The 23218-nt window shown below is 44.6% G+C and overlaps 1 protein-coding gene and 1 pseudogene across 1 annotated transcript; one reads left to right on the top strand and one right to left on the bottom strand.

The window, feature by feature from the left end:
* Positions 1 to 7241: 7241 nt before the first annotated feature.
* On the top strand, positions 7242 to 12378 carry LOC115194361 (perforin-1). The gene is made up of 7 exons (XM_029754007.1): positions 7242 to 7322; positions 7740 to 8110; positions 9635 to 9798; positions 9911 to 10130; positions 10234 to 10373; positions 10496 to 10919; positions 11513 to 12378. The coding sequence occupies exons 1-7, from the start codon at positions 7316 to 7318 to the stop codon at positions 11978 to 11980; spliced, it is 1794 nt and encodes a 597-aa protein (XP_029609867.1). The 5' UTR covers positions 7242 to 7315; the 3' UTR covers positions 11981 to 12378.
* A 753-nt stretch (positions 12379 to 13131) lies between these two features.
* On the bottom strand, positions 13132 to 15194 carry LOC115194954 (uncharacterized; annotated as a pseudogene).
* Between the last annotated feature and the right edge of the window lie 8024 nt (positions 15195 to 23218).

The following is a 23218-nucleotide window of genomic DNA, read 5'->3' as shown; positions in this document are numbered from 1 at the left end:
TACTGTGATGTGTCCTATAAGGAGCATTGGTGGCAAATCTGATGGCCGAATGGTAAAGAATATCTAGCCGCTCGAGAACACCCTAACCTGCCGATCTATAAATTATGTCTCCGTAATCTAGCATGGCAGGAAGGTTAGAGGAAACCAAGTCTAGATTTAACTTTAGCCTGTAGCTTTGATATGTGCTGAGAGAAGAACAGTGCACCGTCTAGCCATACTCCCAAGTACTTGTATGAGATGACTACCTCAAGCTCTAAACCCTCAGAGGTAGTAATCACACCTGTGGGGAGAGGGGCATTATTTTTACCAAACCACATGACCTTTGTTTTGGAGGTGTTTAGAACAAGGTTAAGGGTAGAGAAAGCTGGACACTAAGAAAGCTTTGTTGTAGAGCATTTAACACAAAATCCGGGGAGGGGCCAGCTGAGTATAAGACTCTATCATCTGCAAATAAATGAATGAGAGAGACTCCTACTGCATGAGCTATGTTGTTGATGTAAATTGAGAAGAGCGTGGGGCCTAGGATTGAGCCTTGGGGTACACCCTTGGTGTCAGGCAGTTACTGAAACCCCAGATTTTCTGACTTTATACACTGCACTCCTTGATAGAGGTAGTTAGCAAACCAGGCCAAAGACCCCTCTGACACCAATATTCCTTAGCCAGCTCACAAGAATGGAATGGTCTACCGTATCAAAAGCTTTAGCCAAGCCAATAAAAATAGCAGCACAACATTGCTTAGAATCAAGGGCAATAGTGACGTCATTTTGGACCTTTAAGGTTGCAGTGACACATCCATAACCTGATCGGAAACCAGATTGCATACCAGGTAGAATACTATAGACATCAAGAAAGCCAGTCAGTTGATTATTGACAAGTTTTTTCAACACTTTTGATAAACAGGGCAAAATAGAAATAGACCTATAACAGTTAAGATGAGCTTGATCTCCCCCTTTAAATAAAGGACGAACCATGGCTGTCTTCCAAGCAATGGTAACCTCCCCGGAAAGGAAAGACAGGTTAAAAAGGTCAGATATAGGCTTGGCGATGAGAGCGGCAGCAACCTCGAGGCGGCAGCAACCTCGGGGCGGCAGCAACCTTCCTCTGTTTGCAATCCCAAGGGTCCCAGCTACAATATGAATGGTCGTTTTGTTTAGATAAAATCCTTCTCTAAATCCCAAAAAGTCTGTTTAGGTGGCGCCATTCATTTCAGTAATCCACTCGTTCAACTTGCAGACAAAGGAGTCCAAAAAGCTACCGCTAAACTTTGTCCAAACAAGTCAAACAACGTTTCTATTTAATCCTCACGTACTCTCAAATGTAAATACACTATAATATTTCATACAGAAAGTAGTATGTTCAATAGGAAGCAAAATTAACTTGGTGCGCGCCCTCTCCCTCATGCGCCAAAAGGCTGATATTGTTCCGGTGCTCTCTTCACCAAAACTCAAATTTCGCATGAAACCTTGAATTAAGATTGTTGACATCTAGTGGAAGCCATAGGAATTGCAATCTGGGAGACGGAAGTACATAGGATGCGTAGCTTTCCATTGTAAGAGTCTGGGACCAAAAAAAAAATATTCTGGTTGTTTTTCCTTCGGATTTTGCCTGCCATATCAATTCTGTTCTAGTATTATTTTAACAGTTTTAGAAACTTCAAAGTGTTTTCTATCCAATGCTACCAATTATACGGATTTCCTGGCTTCTGGGCCTGAGTAACAGGCAGTTTACTTTGGGCACGTCAGTCAGGCGGAAATTCAGGAAACTAGACCCCATCCCTAACAAGTTTTAAAGTTTTTTAGCAAGCGTCTATAACAAATCAGGACAGGTTGTTTCTCTGAGCAGCCATTACAAACACAGGCTGTAAAACAGTGATCACTAAGGTCATTACAGAAAACACCAGACTGATACCTATCAGGATTATTTGTGAGGATAACATTAAGGAAAGTAGCCTTTTCTGGGTGTTTGGAGTCGTACCTTGTGGGATTGGTAACAATCTTAGAAAGATTTAGGGAGTCCCATTGCTTTAGGACTTGGTCAGGTGGTTTAAGCATGTCCCAGTTTAGGTCACCTAGCAGGACAAATTCAGACTTGGTGTAAGGGGCCAGGAGAGAGCTTAAGGCAGGTAGGATACAGGCCGGTGCTGATGGAGGACGATAGCATCCAGCAACAGTCAACAAAGAGCAATTTGAAAGTTTAATGCTTGAAACCAGAGGAGAAATCAATTAAGCAGATATCAGAGCACAAGTCAGAATTGGGGCTAGCATTGACTGTATGTTTTGTTTATTCCATGTGTAACACTGTGTTGTTGTATGTGTCGAATTGCTACGCTTTATCTTGGCCAGGTCGCAGTTGCAAATGAGAACTTGTTCTCAACTAGCCTACCTGGTTAAATAAAGGTGAAATAAAAATAAAAAGAACAAAAGAAAATAAAAAGTCTATATACAGTGTGTGCAAATGAGGTAAGTTAAGGTAATAAATAGGCCATGGTGGCGAAGTAATTACAATATAGCAATTAAACACTGGAATGGTAGATGTGCAGAAGATGAATGTGCAAGTAGAGATACTGGGGTGCAAAGGAGCAAGATAAATAAATAAATACAGTATGGGGATGAGGTAGGTTGATAGATGGGCTGTTTACAGATGGGCTATGTACAGGTGCAGTGATCTGTGAGCTGCTCTGACAGCTGGTGCTTAAAGCTAGTGAGGGAGATCATCAATTAACATTTATCATCTATTAACATTTAAACGGTCCGGTAAAGGATATTACGGCCCTCCACGTCCTCCTCACTGTGGCTTCATACCCGAAGGCAGACCCACCCAGCCCTCCAGACACAACGGCCGGGCTCTGCCTGGCCAGAGAGGGGGATACTGGTGGCACTCCAGGCCTGGCTTACTGTTAGGGACCACTGCAGTGTTGACGTTAGCACTTGCCTGTTCCTGGTGCCCATGTACCCTGAGCTGTTGAATGTAACAACTAGAGTGAGCAAGCAATAGTTAATGGATGGCAGATAGTCTGGCGGTTAAGAGCATCGGGCCAGTAACTGAAAGGTTGCTGGTTTGAATCCCTGAGCTGACTAGATGAAAAATCTGTCGATGTGCAATTGAGCAAAGCACTTAACCCCAATTACTCTGGATAACAGTGTCTAGTAAAATGTAAATGTCTTGAAGAACAATCTGGCCTAGATGGCTGTATGGTTGATGTTATGGCGCCAGATCATGTTCCCCGAGGTGGTAATTCCGGTGATACGGTGCAGTGGCAGTAGTTGTTGAGGCGCTTGCGGATGATGTGCTCCTGTTCCTTCCAGGAGCCGGCGCTGAATTCTCAGACCTGAAAGACAGTGCCACATCATACGTGTGCATGTTTATTGGTTGTTGGGGTTTAGGAAGTCACTCTCAGCTAACCACTGGTGTTGCTAATTTACTTATTTGATATAAAATGTTTTATGACTGGATGTTGTATTTTTTTGTTAAAAACATTTTTTAAATTTGTAAAGTATTTCAGTACATTATCCCACTGTTGAGAAATTATATTTTGTTCAATACAAATGTGACATTGTCTTCAAGTAAAATGTTAAGTAAATCATTTGAATACAAAATGGCGGACCTGAGGCACCACATTGGTCAGTGTTTAGGTGGAGGCCTTGTCGTCTGGGTCAGCCCGGTGATCGTCAGGGTTGAGGTGGCCATGTTTGTAAAGTTTGGCGTTGGTGTAGTTTTCCAGCACGGCCTGGGCGTCCTCAAAGTTCCTGTGCATGTAGCCACGCGGGAACGCCTGCATCTCGCCAGTGTCAGAGACTGTGGACAGCTGGGTGGGAAACAAACAGACAGGCAATATGAGATAATGAATGTTATATATAAAGTGGGATTGTTATGGATATTGATATGGAGATGAATGAATATGATTCTTCTTCAAACACATGTTTGCTGTAAAAAGGAGACTTTATGGCATGTAGTTTATGATCAGTCAAATATAAGCCCATGAAATTAGGTGCATTTGCCCATGAAATTAAATGTACTTTTATTGAGTTAGCACCACATACATTCAAATTCAACAGCTATAGAAAAAAAACATTCATTAGGAAAGAAATACAAATAAATAAACAGTCTAGCAGTGAAAGCCAATCAGTATGGAAAAACACATTAGACTGATGGGCCCTGGTCAAAAGTAGTGCACTAAATAGGGAATAGGGTGCCATTTGGGATGTAACCATTGACTTGAAATGTCACCAGGTAACCTGTGGCTCGTACATCCAGGGCACGTCCACCCTCTTCTCCCCGTCAGAGCGCTTGAAGGTGTAGGCTGAGTAAATGGGGACGTGGTCGGCCGTGTCGTACAGTGTGACATAGTGTGGCTTGTTGTTGTAGTGTTGGCAGATCTTCTGGAGTGAGTGGTCCTCTAGGCCCACGGAGGGCGTCTCCATGTACAGAAACTCCTTCTCCACCGTCCCCTGAACACCATCCGTCATTGCCATGGTGACCAGTAGTAAGGCCTGTGTCCAGAGTAGGGCCATGATGACTTCAGCTACAAGGTCACAATGTAGAAATGGAGTAAAGCTGTCCCAATGGAAGGAAAGGAGAAGTCTGTGTGTGAGTCTGAGGAGCTTCAATGAGGTGATATGTCCTTTGCGTTCCTGTGCATGTCTCTCTCTCTCTGTTACTATCTGTCTGTCTGTCTGTCTGTCTGTCTGTCTGTCTGTCTGTCTGTCTGTCTGTCTGTCTCTCTCTCTCTGTTACTGTCTGTCTGGCTGTCTGCCCGTCCGTCCGTCCGTCTGTCCGTCCGTCCCTCTTAGTACCTATATGTGTCCCTGAGCTCTTTGTGTCGGCAGCTCTGAAGGAGAGGTACACCTGTGTCTCAGAGTTAGCTCTCCCTAAACTGGGCTCAGTATGCAAAGCCATGCACCTTTTAGCCCAACTGACTCGTCCATCATTGGCTATAAAGAGGAATAAAGAGGTCACTGCTAGCCTGGTCCCAGATGTATTTGTGCTGTACAGGCAATGGCTATGGTCTTTGTCATGACAACAACTATAGAAGTTGGCAATACAGGACAAGATCTGGGACCAGGGTAGACTATTCCCAAACCCTGATGGGTTTTTCCATTGGTTCCATTTGTGGTTGGAGGAAGTGAATTAACTCAGCTGGACTGAAACCTCTAAAGACTGAAAACAGACTCTGATTGACAGGTGACTGTTTGGTCACTTTAGAATGAGTGGTTCCTGTCACTTGCCAAAAGCTTTTTCCCCTGAGTACTAGAGGTTGGACCATAGTGCATGGAAAACCAAACTCAGCTCGCTCTGAGGGACCAGTTCCTGTCACTTAATGTGTAAAAAGTTTTTTTTTAGATGTGTTGGTGGTTCATATGTCATATCATATGTGATAGGTTTCAGTCTCATCCTGGAAGGCTGTGGTGGCTAGACTCATAGACGGCCTTGTATATGGTTTTGCTGCATGACCATGTAAGGTTGTGTTGCTGTCATGTGTACTCAGGCATGACTTGATGGGAAATCAATGAGAGCCCTTCCAGCAAACCCTTATCTTCCTTTAGAGGGGAAATAAGTGTCATGTACCTCAATGACATGAGTGATTCACTTTGAATTTGTATATCAGTTGATCCATTTCCTTGTCAAGGCCATAACAGTTTATGTTTCTGTACGTGTTTATTGGGCATAGCAACAAATTATTGGTGAATGAAAATTGTACCCCCACCCGGTTAACGATACCTCTCCGAATGGTGTTACTGGCGGTGGTGAGGCCGGTGATAACATAGACCGTTCCATGGCAGTAGTTGTTGCGGCGTGGTGGAGAGCCAGTTGTGTTGGAGGAACTCCTTGGCCTGGGGCACCACGTTGGTCAGGCTGTAGGTGGAGGCCTTGTCCCCGGGCCTGGTGCTGGTCGGGGTTCACCTGGCCATGCCTGGCTCTCCTTCATTACCTGTCCTAGAGCCACTGGACAGCTGGAGTAGATGGAGAGGGGTAGAGCAATGTGTGATTACACAGACAGTACATAGATGCTACACAGTATAGGCACCACTGGATAGCTGGAGAGGAGAGAGAGAGAGAGAGTGAGGAGTAGAGTGCAACAGATGAATGCGTATAAAAATGCGTTATTATAGAAATTGCAAACAGGAATATCAATAGTACTATGTAACAATGTGTACCATTTTCCTGCACTTTGTTCACAGTGAAACCTGTTCATTGTGAGGGAAGTGTCATTTGGTGCTGTGCTTATCAAGACCTCTAACCACCATGCTAGAATACCAGAGGAAGGGTTTCAACTGTGCTCACTGCCACCATAAAGCCCTCTTCTCACCACTGTAGCAGACGGTCTATTCTTTGAATGACTCGTCATTCAGGTCCAAAAGGCTCCTTATCAGCTTCTACCCCAAAGCCATAAGACTGCTGAACAGTTCATCAAATGGCTACCTGGACAATTTGCATTGACCCCCCCCCCCCCCTTTTTTTTACACTGCTGCTACTGTTTATTATCTATGCATAGTCACTTTACCCCTACCTACATGTACACATTACCTCAATTACCACGACTAACCTGTACCCCCGAACATTGACTCGGTACTGGTACCCCTCTATATAGCCTCGTTATTGTTATTTTATTTATGTATTTTTTACTTTAGTTTATTTAGTAAATATTTTCTTAACTCTTGTCTTTCTTAAAACTAGTTGGTTAAGGGCTTGTAAGCTCTACACCTGCTGTATTCGACGCATGTGACAAATAAAATGTGATTTGATTATCTCTTCTTCAGTTTGATTTGACCACAGAGTTCAAAATATTGTGATATGAGATTTTGACCATATCGCCCAGCCCTATCCACAGATCTTAGAGGGAGAACGACTGCATAAGCAGTCAAATGGCTCTGTATGTAAAGTGGCAGTGCCAGGGACCGGTTTGATTGGGTGCCTGGTTGACTATTTATGGAGAGCAGTAGCAGACAGGTATAAGTGTGTGCAATTAGAGTTAGGAAACTGCTGGATCAAGTCTTGTTTGTCTGGTGCCATGAGACATTCACTTATGCACAGATATTAACTTTCTTATAAGTGAACACTCACCCCCACCCCCATACCAAAACACACATAGAAACAGCATGTGGTGGTTCATAACCAAAGGAAACTGCAGGCCCCATCTACATAAACAAAGCCTTGACCACAACTAACAACGCCGCCTCCAGGATGGAACCCACAGATAACATCTTGCTGTTTGTTTCCCTGTAGTCAGTTAGTCAGTCAGACACAGAATGCTCCATTGTTCCAGGATCATCTTCATCAAACCCATCATCATCACCAAGAGATTGTGATTGATATTATGTCAGGTAAGAGGTTATATATCTATACTTACCCTCTATGTATGTCTCCAAAAGAGAGCAACACTTATTTTTTCCTCCCCTTTCTTTTTGTAGGGGAACAGGAGTCTGCTCACCGTACACATTGTATAGTTTAATGGAGATAAATTAGTTACAGAGGTGAAGTGAGTAAGGAGAAAGATAAGAGTTGTGCAATTGACTCAGGGATCGAACCCTTGTCTCCCACGCGGGCATATGTACCCTGGAATTAACAGTGTTTTTCTGCTATACAAATCAAATTACGCCACAATATCTTAACATTAGACACATTTTGAGTTCTGAAAACATCTGACAAACGTTGATATTGGAATGTAATATCCCGTTAAGTTTACCATTTGAATTGACCTTGAATTAAATGTAATGTAGTATCTACCTTCTCCTCTCCAGGCACACAGACTTCTCTGGTTGCCCTGCTGTGGCTGTGGGGAGCGTGGCTGTCCCCTGTCCTGTCCTCGTGCACCACGGGCCGGCCAGCAGAGTGCAAGGCTGCGCTGTCAGCTCCCGGTACCAACCTGGCGGGCGAGGGTTTCGACGTTGTCACCATGGAACGTAAGCAGGCCTATGTCATCGACGTGGACACCTGGAGGAAGACCGGTAACGGGACCTGTACCCTCTGTGTTAACCCTTTCATGGATGGACAGACTCAGAGGCTGCCAGCGGCTGTGGTGGACTGGCGTCCCTCGCAGAAGTGCAACATGAAGTTAGCCAGCATGGTCTACGACTCCAGCGAGGCGTTTGTGAGCAGCAGCCAGACAGAGGTAATACTACTAAACTCAACATGTCAGGTGTTGGTTTCATGAGCTGAAATAAAAGATACCGGAAATGTTCCATACGCATAAAAAGCGTATTTCTCAACATTTTGCAAACAAATTTGTTTACATCCCTGTTAGTGAGCCTTTCTCATTTGCCAAGATAATCCATCCACTTGACAGGCATGTCATTTCAATGAGCTGATTGTGCTGCGGACAGTAAAAGGCCACTCTAAAATGTGCAGTTTTGTCACACAACACAATGCCGCAGATGTCTCAAGGTTTGAGAGAGCGTGAAATTGGTATGCTGACTGCAGGAATGTCCACCAGAGCTGTTGCCAGAGAATTTAATGTTAATTTCTCTACCATACGCGGCCTCTGTCATTTTAGAGAATTTGTCTGTACGTTCAACCAGCCTTCCAACCACAGAACAAATGTATGGCATCATGTGGGTGAGCGGTTTGCTAATGTCAACTTTGTGAACAGAGTGCCCCATGGTGGGGTTATGGTATGGGCAGGCATAAGCTACAGACAACGAACACAATTGCATTTTATCGATGGAAATTTGAAAACACAGAAATACCGTGCCGAGATCCTGAAACTGTCGTGGAAAAATTAGGTCAATCATATTTCACAAATACCGGAGCATGTGAGTTCAAATAGACTTTCATTACCACTTAACAAAAGCCGAGCTGGTTCATGAATACAACTGCCTTCCAGTCTTGGCACACACGTTTATATATTTGTCCTCCTTACGTCACACTCACAGTAACTCCTCTTAATGGCTCATCCCCTCTGGCATTTAGCCACCGTTATCTTATTGGTTTCAAATTAGGGCATGGAACCCGTAGAGCAACAGAAATAGACCTGCATTCGCCTTAAGCCAGGTTCATGCATGTAGGACCATAGTAACAGACCTTGGCACTCTACAGGAATAACCATACATGTCATCCTGCTAACTCCTCTGAAAGTGACACCCCTGTTCTGGAAAAGACCCAAGAGGTTTAACCATAGCAACAGTACATAGTTGGTCCTAACACAGTTACAGGAATAACCAGTCGTGTCCACTCCCCAGATAGGTGCATGTCTAAAATGGCGTCTAATGACCCAGAGCACACATGGAGTGCACTAGTTTTGCTGGCTCCTTCTGAAACAAATTATTGCCACATATGTACTGAAAAATTCACAGTGAAGCCCATTTTTTCTTAAAGGTTTCTGTGACCAAGAGATGCATATCTGTATTCCCAGTCATGTGAAATCAATAGATTAGGGCCTAATGAATTGATTTAAATTGACAGATTTCCTCACATAACTCAGTAAAATCTTTGAAAGTGTTACATGTTCCATTCATATTTTTGTTCAGTATATAATATATAGAGAGAGAGAGCGAGAGAGAGAGAGCATTATAATAATAATCATAAGTATAATATAAATAAGAATAATTGATTAAATATATATTTAAATATAGCTCTTTTCCCAATGCTCAAAGTGCTCTATGTGGGTAAACTCACCTTATCCACCACCAATGTGTAGGTAGATGTCAGTTGGAAGATTGGTCTGGACGTTATGACCCCCCAGGCTAAGGGGTCGGTCATGGTGGGGGGCACCCACTCCAGAGCTGCCAAAACGGTGATGAGCCAGTCGAAGAAGGACAAGTACAGCTTCATCAAACAGGATATACACTGCTCTTATTACAGGTGATATACCTTATAAATATAACATCACTTGTATTATAGAAGTTTAACTTTATAGAACCAACACTGCTCTCTACAGGCTATAAACTCTCCATCTTGTGTGTTTCTCTCTCAGTTACCGCCTGCTAGATGACCCTCCCCTGCACCCTGAGTTCTCTCGCTCCCTGGGCCTCCTGCCCCCCCTCTACACTGACCAGACCAAGGTTGACTACAGACTTTTTCTTGACAACTTTGGCACCCACTTCATCAAGAAGGTTCTCCTGGGGGGGCGGGTGAAGAGTGTGACCTCCCTGCGAGTGTGCCAGGCGGCCCTGAGTGGCTACAACGAGAACGAGGTCATGTACTTTTTAATCAAAATATATTAGTAAATGTATTTATCTATGTATTTTTATTTATTTAAAGAAAATGTACATTACGTGAAAAACAATAATAATCCAGGTCAAGGACTGTCTTGAGGCTGAGGCCTCCGTCGCCACCAGTACCGGATCAGCTGAACTCAACACAGAGACCAAGTTCTGCAAGAAGGACCTTCAGAAACGTGACACCAAGGACCGCTTCAGCAGCACCTTCCAAGAGAGGTTTGGTTGAATTTGATTTGAAAGATTTTGGGGGTTAATGGGCATTATACAAGACTTATAAAACACATATTTCCATTGTGGTCCTCGTTCAAGACAAAACATGACTAATGATAAACAAACAGGTTTACCGAGGTGGTGGGGGGACAGACGGACGGGACGCCCGACCTGCTCTTCTCCCAAACGGGTGGAAACTCCAAGGCCTTCGCTGATTGGGCGAGCAGCCTGAAGACCATCCCTGACGTCATCAACTACTCCCTCCACCCCCTCCACCTATTGGTGAAGCAGGGCAGTAAGAGGGCTGGGCTGAAGAAGGCTGTGGAGGACTACATCCTGGGACACGCTCTGGTCAAGCGCTGCTCTGGGAAGTGCAAGGGAGGCTCCAGCTCCAGTGCCCACGACTCCTGCCAGTGTGTGTGCCAGGCCAGCAAGGAGATGACCAGCCAGTGCTGCCCGCAGGAGAAGGGCCAGGCCCGCCTTACCGTCACCGTGAAGAACGCCAGGGGCCTCTGGGGGGACACCACCTCTGAGACCGACGGCTTCGTCAAGGTATTATCTATTTTATTTTACTATTTTAACTTACTATGAAGTTTGTTCTTCAGTGGACTTTAATGTTAAAGTCTAGGATTTTACATTTCCGTAGCCCCATCCCTCAGCTACACAAAATTATGTGGACACCCTTTCAAATGAATGGATTTGGTCATTTCATCCACACCCCTTGCTGACAGATGTATAAAATAGGTCACAGAGCCATGCAATCTCCATAGACAAACATTGGCAGTAGAGCGAGGTCCACACAGAAAGAGTTTGTCGAGATCGGTGTGGAAGAACTTTACTGGGCTGCACAGAGCCCTGACCTCAACCCCATCGAACACCTTTGGGATGAATAGGAACGCCAACTGCGAGCCAGGAACAGCAATGCTCTAACATCTAGTGGAAAGCCTCCCCAGAAGACCGGAGGCTGTTATAGCAGCATATTAATGTCCATGATTTTGGAATGAGATGTTCAATGAGCAGGTGTCCACATACTTTTGACCATGTAGTGTGTATACCAAAACAAGTGGCAGGGGTCCCGTTTTGTTGTTTTTTCTAATAACATACAGTAGCCTTAAAAAATTTTTGATTTGGTTTGATCCGTCAAGGTCATCATGGACAACGAAGCCAGGCAGACCAAGGTGATCCACAACAAGAACAACCCTGTCTGGAACTCAATCTTTGACTTCGGATTCGTCAAGCTCTCCCTGGCCAGCGAGCTGAAGTTTGAAGTGTACGATGAAGACAAAAACTGGTACAAGTCTTGGAACGACCTCCTGGGGAAGTGCAGTTCCCGGCCCATCGTACCGGGGTCTGACAAGCAACTGTGTGCCTTGAATCATGGCAACATGTACTACTCCTACAAGGTTGACTGTGCCCCAGGACTTGGGGGTTCCACCTGTGGGGAGTATGTTCCCTCTGGGATGAACTCTGACCTCTCTGACCTCTACACCTCCCGCAACGCCCTCAACATGACCCAGGATCTGCTGGCTCACATCCAGACGGGCCGGCCCCTAGGAGACCCCCTGGCTTTCATGGTTAAGCAGAAGGCTAATGGTCACGAAAAAACCACATGAATCTCACATCGCATGTGAGGGATAATGGTTACCCTTGTATCCTTGCTCTTAGTGAGCTGTGATCAAAACCGCTATGCTATGCATTATAAACCTTATGCTGGCCTATCTAACTTTAAGCCATACCATTTCTAACCTATTGTTCTGAACCATAAATAATTTTACTTTGGTAAAAAAAATTGAAAATCATCAACAAAAACATCCAAAGTACTGTATATCCTATGTATTTCTGAAGGTAATGGTTTATACACATGTTTATATGTTTATTTGACAGGGGCCATGTACAATTACAACATTAAATATCATGCATTAAACTTGACTTTTATGTTTTCATTCTCTCATGACTGTGCCATGTTGTTTGTGCTGACACTGCAATAAAAAGCTACTTGATTTGAAATATTCAGCTGGTAGTCCAGTACATCAATTCATTGACCCTCACTTGAAAATCAATGTGCTGCTTTTGTGTTGTATTAAATGGAAGCAATTTTTCGCTCCTCGGTCCTGGAGTGGGCCCACTCATCCAGGCTTGCCTGCCACCCGGGCTCCCGTCAGACCCTGGCCTTTGTGGGACAACGCTTTTGGAATCTACCATGGTTCCTGACATCTCCGCGTTCGTCACCGCATGCACGATCTGTGCGCAGATCCGAACCGGTTTCCCAAAGCCGACCACTTCATTCCTCTCCCCAAGCTACCCTCTGCCAAAGAGACGGCCCAGCTCATGGTGCGGCACATCTTCCGAATCCATGGACTCCAAGTGGACATGGTCTCCGACCGGGGTCCTCAGTTCTCGTCCCGGTTCTGGAAGGCGTTCTACACACTCATTGGTTCGTCGGCCAGCCTGTCCTCCGAGGTCCACCCCCAGTCTAACGGCCAGTCTCCGCCAACCCCACCACCTGGAGCCAGCAACTAGTGTTGGTGAAATACGCCTGCAACACCCTTCCTTGCTCTGCCACGGGGCTCTCGCCCTTTGAGTGTTCTCTGGGTTATCAGCCGCCACTCTTCCCTGAACAAGAGGAAGAGGTCGGCATACCTTCGGCCCAGATGTTTGTCTGCCGCTGTCGTCGTACCTGGAAGAGAGCCCGGTCGGCTCTTCTCAAGACCACCTCCAGGTATCAACGACAAGCGAACCGCCACCGGACCCCTGCTCCCCGGTATCATCTCAGACAGAGGGTATGGCTGTCCACCCGGGATCTGCTCCTCCAGGTGAAGTCCCGCAAACTTTCCCCCGAGTTTATGGTCCCTTTTGTTATGTTATGGCACCGGATCATGTTCCCCGAGGTGGTAATTCTGGTGATAATGTAGGCGGTGCAGTGGCAGTAGTTGTTGAGGCGCTTGCGGATGATGTGCTCCTGTTCCTTCCAGGAGCCGGCGCTGAATTCTCAGACCTGAAAGACAGTGCCACATCATACGTGTGCATGTTTATTGGTTGTTGGGGTTTAGGAAGTCACTCTCAGCTAACCACTGGTGTTGCTAATTTACTTATTTGATATAAAATGTTTTGACTGGACGTTGTATTTTATTGCTTTAAAACATTTTTTTTTAATTAGTAAAGTATCTCAGTACATTATCCCACTTTTGGGAAATCTTATTTTGTTCGATACAAATGTGACGTTGTCTTCAAGTAAAACAAAATGGCGGACCTGAGGCACCACATTAGTCAGTGTTTAGGTCGACTCCTTGTCGTCTGGGTCAGCCTGGTGGTCGTCAGGGTTGAGGTGGCCATGTTTGTAAAGTTTGGCATTGGTGTAGTTTTCCAGCACGGCCTGGGCATCCTCAAAGTAGCTGTGCATGTAGCCACGCGGGAACGCCTGCATCTCGCCAGTGTCAGAGACAGTGGACAGCTGGGTGGGAAACAAACAGACAGGCAATATGAGATAATGAATGTTATATATAAAGTGGGATTGTTATGGATATTGATATGGAGATGAATGAATATGATTCTTCTTCAAACACATGTTTGCTGTAAAAAGGAGACTTTATGGCATGCAGTTTATGATCAGTCAAATATAAGCCCATGAAATTAGGTGCATTTGCCCGATTTAAAGAGTCAAGTTAGCACCACATACCGTAATTTCCGGACTATAAGCCGCAACATTTTTCCCACGCTTTGAACCTCGCGGCTTAAACAATGACGCGGCTAATATATGGATTTTTCCCGCTTTCAATTTTTTTTTTTTAATTAAACACATTCTGTGACATGCTCAGTTTTTTGGCGGCATGAAGCTTTCATTAGACCAATGAAATTGCCAAACGGGTTAAGGTCAAACAACTTTTTTGTTTACTGTTTAGATTAAATCGAGCGCACTCAAACTTCCCATCATTCTGATTACGGTAGTCATTTTGTCACCCTCATCATGGCAAAGACACGGAGAAATGCATATGATGCAGCTTTCAAGTTGAAGGCGATTGATCTGGCTGTTGGAAAAGGAAATAGAGCTGCTGCACGGGAGCTTGGTCTGGAGCAATGACTTTCTTGGTAGGCTACTGTTTACTGCAAATTTTTTTTTTTTTGTTACAAGCCGTGTTTCGTTAAAGCCTATTTATTTTTGTTACAAGCCGTGTTTCGTTAAAGCCTATTTATTTTTGTTACAAGCCGTGTTTCGTTAAAGCCTGTAAAGTTCATTTTTTTCAATGTACCGGTAGGCACCTGCGGCTTATAGACATGTGCGGCTTATTTATGTTCAAAATAATAATTGTAAAAAAATTCAGTGGGTGCGGCTTATATTCAGGTGCGCTTAATAGTCCGGAAATTACGGTACTTTCAATTTTTAAAAGCTATAGAAAAAAACATACATTAACAAATAAATAAACAGTCTAGCAGTGAAAGCCAGTCAGTATGGAAAAATACATTAGACTGATGGGCCCTGGTCAAAAGTAGTGCACTAAATAGGGAATAGGGTGCCATTTGGGATGTAACCATTGACTTGAAATGTCACCAGGTAACCTGTGGCTCGTACATCCAGGGCACGTCCACCCTCTTCTCCCCGTCAGAGCGCTTGAAGGTGTAGGCTGAGTAAATGGGGACGTGGTCGGCCGTGTCGTACAGTGTGACATAGTGTGGCTTGTTGTAGTGTTGGCAGATCTTCTGGAGTGAGTGGTCCTCTAGGCCCACGGAGGGCGTCTCCATGTACAGAAACTCCTTCTCCACCGTCCCCTGAACACCATCCGTCATTGCCATGGTGACCAGTAGTAAGGCCTGTGTCCAGAGTAGGGCCATGATGACTTCAGCTACAAGGTCACGATGTAGAAATGGAGTAAAGCGGTCCCAATGGAAGGAAAGGAGAAGTCTGTGTGTGAGTCTGAGGAGCTTCAATGTGGTGATATGTCCTTTGCGTTCCTGTGCATGTCTCTCTCTGTTACTATCTGTCTGTCTGTCTCTCTCTCTCTGTTATCGTCCGTCCCTCTTAGTACCTATATGTGTCCCTGAGCTCTTTGTGTCGGCAGCTCTGAAGGAGAGGTACAGTTAGCTCTCCCTAATCTGGGCTCAGTATGCAAAGCCATGCACCTTTTAGCCCAACTGACTCGCCCATCATTGGCTATAAAGAGGAATAAAGAGGTCACTGCTAGCCTGGTCCCAGATGTATTTGTGCTGTACAGGCAATGGCTATGGTCTTTGTCATGACAGCAACTATAGAAATTGGCAATACAGCACAAGATCTGGGACCAGGGTAGACTATTCCCAAACCCTGATGGGTTTTTCCATTGGTTCCATTTGTGGTTGGAGGAAGTGAATTAACTCAGCTGGACTGAAACCTCTAAAGACTGAAAACAGACTGATTGACAGGTGACTGTTTGGTCACTTTAGAACGAGCGGTTCCTGTCACTTCCCAAAAGCTTTTTCCCCTGAGTACTAGAGGTTGGACCATAGTGCATGGAAAACCAAACTCAGCTCGCTCTGAGGGACCAGTTCCTGTCACTTAATGTGTCAAGAGTTTTTTAATGTGCTGTTGTTATCCCGGAGGTTTTATCTGGACATGGTTCGTCAGGACTTCAAACAGCCGAAGCTAAGTAACATTAACATGATGCCTTCTAATTGCAGTTGTTGTACTTATAATATACAGGAGAACGATCGCCTTACGGCAAGGATAGCTGTGCTGCAAGCCCAGCTTCAGACGCAATCGTTAGGCAAGGGTAATTTCAGTGTAGGAAAGGATGAAACAGCGTCTGTGCCACCAGCAAGTACAGATAGTAACGTTAGTATAAACCCCCTCGCATGGTCCCCGCAGCCGGACAACTTTCTCATGGCTTCTGGAGGGAAACGCTGTAGGAATGCTCAACCGGTGTCGCTTATTCAGCCGACTGAAACTTTCAACCGGTTCTCCCCATTAAGCGAGTCGGAGTCAGAGGCCGAGACTTCTCTGGTCTCTACTCCTCCCGTTGTGGGGTCTGAGACGCCGACGGCTCCCACCATTAGCTCTGACAAATTGAAAACCCTAGTCATTGGCGACTCCATTACCCGCAGTATTAGACTTAAAACGAATCATCCAGCGATCATACACTGTTTACCAGGGGCAGGGCTACCGACGTTAAGGCTAATCTAAAGACGGTGCTGGCTAAAGCTAAAACTGGCGAGTGTAGAGAGTATAGAGATATTGTTATCCACGTCGGCACCAACGATGTTAGGATGAAACATTCAGAGGTCACCAAGCGCAACATAGCTTCAGCGTGTAAATCAGCTAGAAAGATGTGTCGGCATCGATTAATTGTCTCTGGCCCCCTCCCAGTTAGGGGGAGGGATGAGCTCTACAGCAGAGTCTCACAACTCAATCGCTGGTTGAAAACTGTGTTCTGCCCCTCCCAAAAGATAGAATTTGTAGATAACTGGCCCTCTTTCTGGGACTCACCCACAAACAGGACCAAGCCTGGCCTGTTGAGGAGTGACAGACTCCATCCTAGCTGGAGGGGTGCTCTCATCTTATCTACGAACATGGACAGGGCTCTAACTCCTCTAGCTCCACAATGAAATAGGGTGCAGGCCAGGCAGCAGGCTGTTAGCCAGCCTGCCAGCTTAGTGGAGTCTGCCATTAGCACAGTCAGCGTAGTCAGCTCAGCTTTCCCCATTGAGACCGTGTCTGTGCCTCGATCTAGATTGGGCAAAATAAAAAATGGCGGTGTTTGCTTTAGTAATCTCACTAGTATAAAGACCTCCTCCATTCCTGCCATTATTGAAAGAGATTGTGATACTTCACATCTCAAAATTGGGTTACTTAATGTTAGATCCCTCACTTCCAAGGCAGTTATAGTCAATGAACTAATCACTGATCATAATCTTGATGTGATTGGCCTGACTGAAACATGGCTTAAGCCTGATGAATTTACTGTGTTAAATGAGGCCTCACCCCCTGGTTACACTAGTGACCATACCCCCCGTGCATCCGGCAAAGGCGGAGGTGTTGCTAACATCTACGATAGCAAATTTCAATTTACAAAAAAAAAAAACAATGACGTTTTCGTCTTTTGAGCTTCTAGTCATGAAATCTATGCAGCCTACTCACTCACTTTTTATAGCTACTGTTTACAGGCCTCCTGGGCCATATGCAGTGTTCCTCCCTGAGTTCCCTGAATTCCTATCGGATCTTGTAGTCATAGCAGATAATATTCTAATATTTGGTGACTAATATTCACATGGAAAAGTCCACAGACCCACTCCAAAAGGCTTTCGGAGCCATCATCGACTCAGTGGGTTTTGTCCAACATGTCTCTGGACCTACTCACTGCCACAGTCATACTCTGGACCTAGTTTTGTCCCATGGAATAAATGTTGTGGATCTTAATGTTTTTCCTCATAATCCTGGATTATCGGACCACCATTTTATTGCGTTTACAATTGCAACAAATAATCTGCTCAGACCCCAACCAAGGAGCATTAAAAGTCGTGCTATAAATTCTCAGACAACCCAAAGATTCCTTGATGCCCTTCCAGACTCCCTCTGCCTACCCAAGGACGTCAGAGGACAAAAATCAGTTAACCACCTAACCGAGGAACTCAATTTAACCTTGCGCAATACCCTAGATGCAGTTGCACCCCTAAAAATTAAAAACATCTGTCATAAGAAACTAGCTCCCTGGTATACAGAAAATACACGAGCTCTGAAGCAAGCTTCCAGAAAATTGGAACGGAAATGGCGCCACACCAAACTGGAAGTCTTCCGACCTACTTGGAAAGACAGTACCGTGCAGTATCAAAGAGCCCTCACTGCTGCTCGATCATCCTATTTTTCCAACTTAATTGAGGAAAATAAGAACAATCCGAAATTTCTTTTTGATACTGTCGCAAAGCTAACTAAAAAGCAGCATTCGCAAATGGAGGATGGCTTTCACTTCAGCAGTAATAAATGTATGAACTTCTTTGAGGAAAAGATCATGATCATTAGAAAGCAAATTACGGACTCCTCTTTAAATCTGGGTATTCCTCCAAAGCTTCATTGTCCTGAGTCTGCACAACTCTGCCAGTACCTAGGATCAAGGGAGATACTAAAGTGTTTTAGTACTATATCTCTTGACACAATGATGAAAATAATCATGGCCTCCAAACCCTCAAGCTGCATACTGGACCCTATTCCAACTAAACTACTGAAAGAGCTGCTTCCTGTGCTTGGCGCTCCTATGTTGAACATAATAAACGGCTCTCTATCCACCGGATGTGTACCAAGCTCACTAAAAGTGGCAGTAATAAAGCCTCTCTTGAAAAAGTTGAATCTTGACCCAGAAATTATAAAAAACTATCGGCCTATATCGAATCTTCCATTCCTCTCAAAATTTTTTGAAAAAGCTGTTGCACAGCAACTCACTGCCTTCCTGAAGACAAACAATGTATACGAAACGCTTCAGTCTGGTTTTAGACCCCATCATAGCACTGAGACTGCACTTGTGAAGGTGGTAAATGACCTTTTAATGACGTCAGACCGAGGCTCTGCATCTGTCCTCGTGCTCCTAGATCTTAGTGCCGCTTTTACATTTACATTTTAGTCATTTAGCAGACGCCCTTATCCAGAGCGACTTACAGTAGTGAATGCATACATTTCATTTCATTTCATACATTATTTTTCTGTGCTGGCCCCCCGTGGGAAACAAACCCACAACCCTGGTGTTGCAAACACCATGCTCTACCAACTGAGCTACAGGGAAGGCTTTTGATACCATCGATCACCACATTCTTTTGGAGAGATTGGAAACTCAAATTGGTCTACATGGACAAGTTCTGGCCTGGTTTAGATCTTATCTGTCGGAAAGATATCAGTTTGTCTCTGTGAATGGTTTGTCCTCTGACAAATCAATTGTAAATTTCGATGTTCCTCAAGGTTACGTTTTAGGACCACTATTGTTTTCACTATATATTTTACCTCTTGGGGATGTCATTCGAAAACATAATGTTAAATTTCACTGCTATGCGGACGACACACAGCTGTACATTTCAATGAAACATGGTGAAGCCCCAAAATTGCCCTCGCTAGAAGCCTGTGTTTCAGACATAAGGAAGTGGATGGCTGCAAACTTTCTACTTTTAAACTCGGACAAAACAGAGATGCTTGTTCTAGGTCCCAAGAAACAAAGAGATCTTCTGTTGAATCTGACAATTAATCTGGATGGTTGTACAGTCGTCTCAAATAAAACTGTGAAGGACCTCGGCGTTACTCTGGACCCTGATCTCTCTTTTGAAGAACATATCAAGACTGTTTCAAGGACAGCTTTTTTCCATCTACGTAACATTGCAAAAATCTGAAACTTTCTGTCCAAAAATGACGCAGAAAAATTAATCCATGCTTTTGTTACTTCTAGGCTGGACTACTGCAATGCTCTACTTTCCGGTTACCCGGATAAAGCACTAAACAAACTTCAGTTAGTGCTAAATACGGCTGCTAGAATCCTGACTAGAACCAAAAACTTTGATCATATTACTCCAGTGCTAGCCTCCCTACACTGGCTTCCTGTTAAGGCAAGGGCTGATTTCAAGGTTTTACTGCTAACCTACAAAGCATTACATGGGCTTGCTCCTACCTATCTTTCCGATTTGGTCCTGCCGTACATACCTACACGTACGCTACGGTCACAAGACGCAGGCCTCCTAATTGTCCCTAGAATTTCTAAGCAAACGGCTGGAGGTAGGGCTTTCTCCTATAGAGCTCCATTTTTATGGAATGGTCTGCCTACCCATGTGAGAGACGCAGACTCAGTCTCAACCTTTAAGTCTTTACTGAAGACTTATCTCTTCAGTAGGTCCTATGATTAAGTATAGTCTGGCCCAGGAGTGTGAAGGTGAACGGAAAGGCTGGAGCAACGAACCGCCCTTGCTGTCTCTGCCTTGCCGGTTCCCCTCTTTCCACTAGGATTCTCTGCCTCTAACCCTATTACAGGGGCTGAGTCACTGACTTACTGGTGTTCTTCCATGCCGTCCATGGGAGGGGTGCGTCACTTGAGTGGGTTGAGTCACTGACGTGGTCTTCCTGTCTGGGTTGGCGCCCCCCCTTGGGTTGTGCCATGGCGGAGATTTTTGTGGGCTATACTCGGCCTTGTCTTCGGACGGTAAGTTGGTGGTTGTAGACATCCCTCTAGTGGTGTGGGGGCTGTGCTTTGGCAAAGTGGGTGGGGTTATATCCTGCCTGTTTGGCCCTGTCCGGGGGTATCATCGGATGGGGCCACAGTGTCTTCTGATCCCTCCTGTCTCAGCCTCCAGTATTTATGCTGCAGTAGTTTATGTGTCGGGGGGCTAGGGTCAGTCTGTTACATCTGGAGTATTCTCTTGTCTTATCCGGTGTCCTGTGTGAATTTAAATATGCTCTCTCTAATTCTCTCTTTCTCTCTTTCTTTTTTCTCTCGGAGGACCTGAGCCCTAGGACCATGCCTCGGGACTACCTGGCATGATGACTCCTTGCTGTCCCCAGTCCACCTGGCCATGCTGCTGCTCCAGTTTCAACTGTTCTGCCTGCGGCTACGGAACCCTGACCTGTTCACCGGACATGCTTGTTGCACCCTCGACAACTACTATGATTATTATTATTTGACCATGCTGGTCATTTATGAACATTTTAACATCTTGACCATGTTCTGTTATAATATCCACCCGGCACAGCCAGAAGAGGACTGGCCACCCCTCATAGTCTGGTTCCTCTCTAGGTTTCTTCCTAGGTTTTTGGCCTTTCTAGGGAGTTTTTCCTAGGGAGTTTTTCCTAGCCACCGTGCTTCTTTCACATGCATTGCTTGCTGTTTGGGGTTTTAGGCTGGGTTTCTGTACAGCACTTTGAGATTTCAGCTGATATACGAAGGGCTATATAAATAAATTTGATTTGATTTGATTGTTTCACATGTCATATCATATGTGATAGGTTTCCCTCACGACGCCAGGACAGCGGAGTCAATCACCACCTTCCGGAGACACCTGAAACCCCACCTCTTTAAGGAATACCTGGGATAGGATAAAGTAATCCTTCTAACCCCCCCCCATCCTCCCCCCAAAAAGATATAGATGTACTATTGTAAAGTGGTTGTTCCACTAGATTTCATAAGGTGAATGCACCAATTTGTAAGTCGCTCTGGATAAGAGCGTCTGCTAAAATGACGTAAATGTAAAATGTTTCAGTCTCTTCCTGGAAGGCTGTGGTGACTAGACTCATACAGTGCTTTGCAAAAGTATTCATCCCCCTTGGTGGTTTTCCTATTTTGTTGCATTACAACCTGTAATTAAAATATATTTTTAATTACATTTTGCATTTTGGGATTTCTTGTAATGGACATACACAAAATAGTCCAAATTGGTGAAGTGAAATGAAAAAAAATCACTTGTTTCAAGTTAAAAAAATAAATAAAACAGAAAAGTGGTGCGTGCATATGTATTCACCCCTTTGCTATGAAGCTATGAATATATGGTGCAACCAATTACTTTCAGAAGTCACATAATTAGTTAAATAAAGTCCACCTGTGTGCAATCTAAGTGTCACATGATCTGCCCCATGATCTCAGTATATATACACCTGTTCTGAAAGGCCCCAGAGGCTGCAACACCACAAAGCAAAGGGCACCACCAAGCAAGCGGCACCATGAAGACCAAGGAGCTCTCCAAACAGGTCAGGGACAAAGTTGTGGAGAAGTACAGATCAGGGTTGGGTTATAAAAAAATATCCGAAACTTTGAACATCCCACGGAACACTATTAGAAAATGGAAAGAATATGTTACCACAACAAACCTGCCAAGAGAGGGCCGCCCAGCAAAACTCATGGACCAGGCAAGGAGGGCATTAATCAGAGAGGCAACAAAGAGACCAAAGATAACCCTGAAGGAGCTGCAAAGCTCCACAGCGGAGATTGGAGTATCTGTCCATAGGACCACTTTAAGCCATACACTCCACAGACCTGGGCTTTAAGGAAGTGTGGCCAGAAAAAAATTAAGAAAATAATAAGAAAACACATTTGGTATTCGCCAAAAGGCATGTGCGAGACTCCCCAAACATATGGAAGAAGGTACTCCGGTCAGATGAGACTAAAATGTAGCTTTTTAGCCATCAAGAAAAACGCTATGTCTGGCGCAAACCCAACACCTCCCATCACCCCGAGAACATGTTTTTCATCGGCAGGGACTCGGATACTGGTCAGAATTGAAGTAATGATGGATGGCGCTAAATACAGGGAAATTCTTGAGGGAAACCTGTTTCAGTCTTCCAGAGATTTGAGACTGGGACGGAGGTTCACCTTCCAGCAGGAAAATGACCCTAAGCATACTGCTAAAGCAACACTTGAGTGGTTTAAAATGTCTTGAAATGGCCTAGTCAAAGCCCAGACCTCAATCCAATTGAGAATCTGTGGTATGACTTAAAGATTGCTGTTAACCAGCGGAACCCATCCAACTTGAAGGAGCTGGAGCAGTTTTGCCTTGAAGAATGGGCAAAAAATCCCAGTGGCTAGATGTGCCAAGCTTATTGAGACATACCCCAAGAGACTTGCAGTTGTATTTGCTGCAAAAGGTGGCTCTGAAAAGTATTCACTTTGGGGGGGTGAATAGTTATGCACGCTCAATATTTCAGTTTTGTCTTATTTCTTGTTTGTTTCACAAAAAATAATATATTGCATCTTCAAAGTGGTAGGCACGTTGTGTAAATCAAATGATACAAACCCACCAAACATCAATTTTAATTAAAAAAAAAAAAAAAAATGCCAAGGGGGGTGAATACTTTCGCAAGCCACTGTAGATGGTCTTGTATATGGTTATGCTGCATGACCATGTAAGGTTGTGTTGGTGTCATGTGTACT

The sequence above is a fragment of the Salmo trutta genome, chromosome 5 (assembly GCF_901001165.1).
Source record: "Salmo trutta chromosome 5, fSalTru1.1, whole genome shotgun sequence".
NCBI classification, from domain to species: Eukaryota; Metazoa; Chordata; class Actinopteri; order Salmoniformes; family Salmonidae; genus Salmo; species Salmo trutta.
The sequence above is the reverse complement of the archived record's forward strand: the minus strand, read 5'-3'. Positions and strand labels throughout refer to the sequence as shown.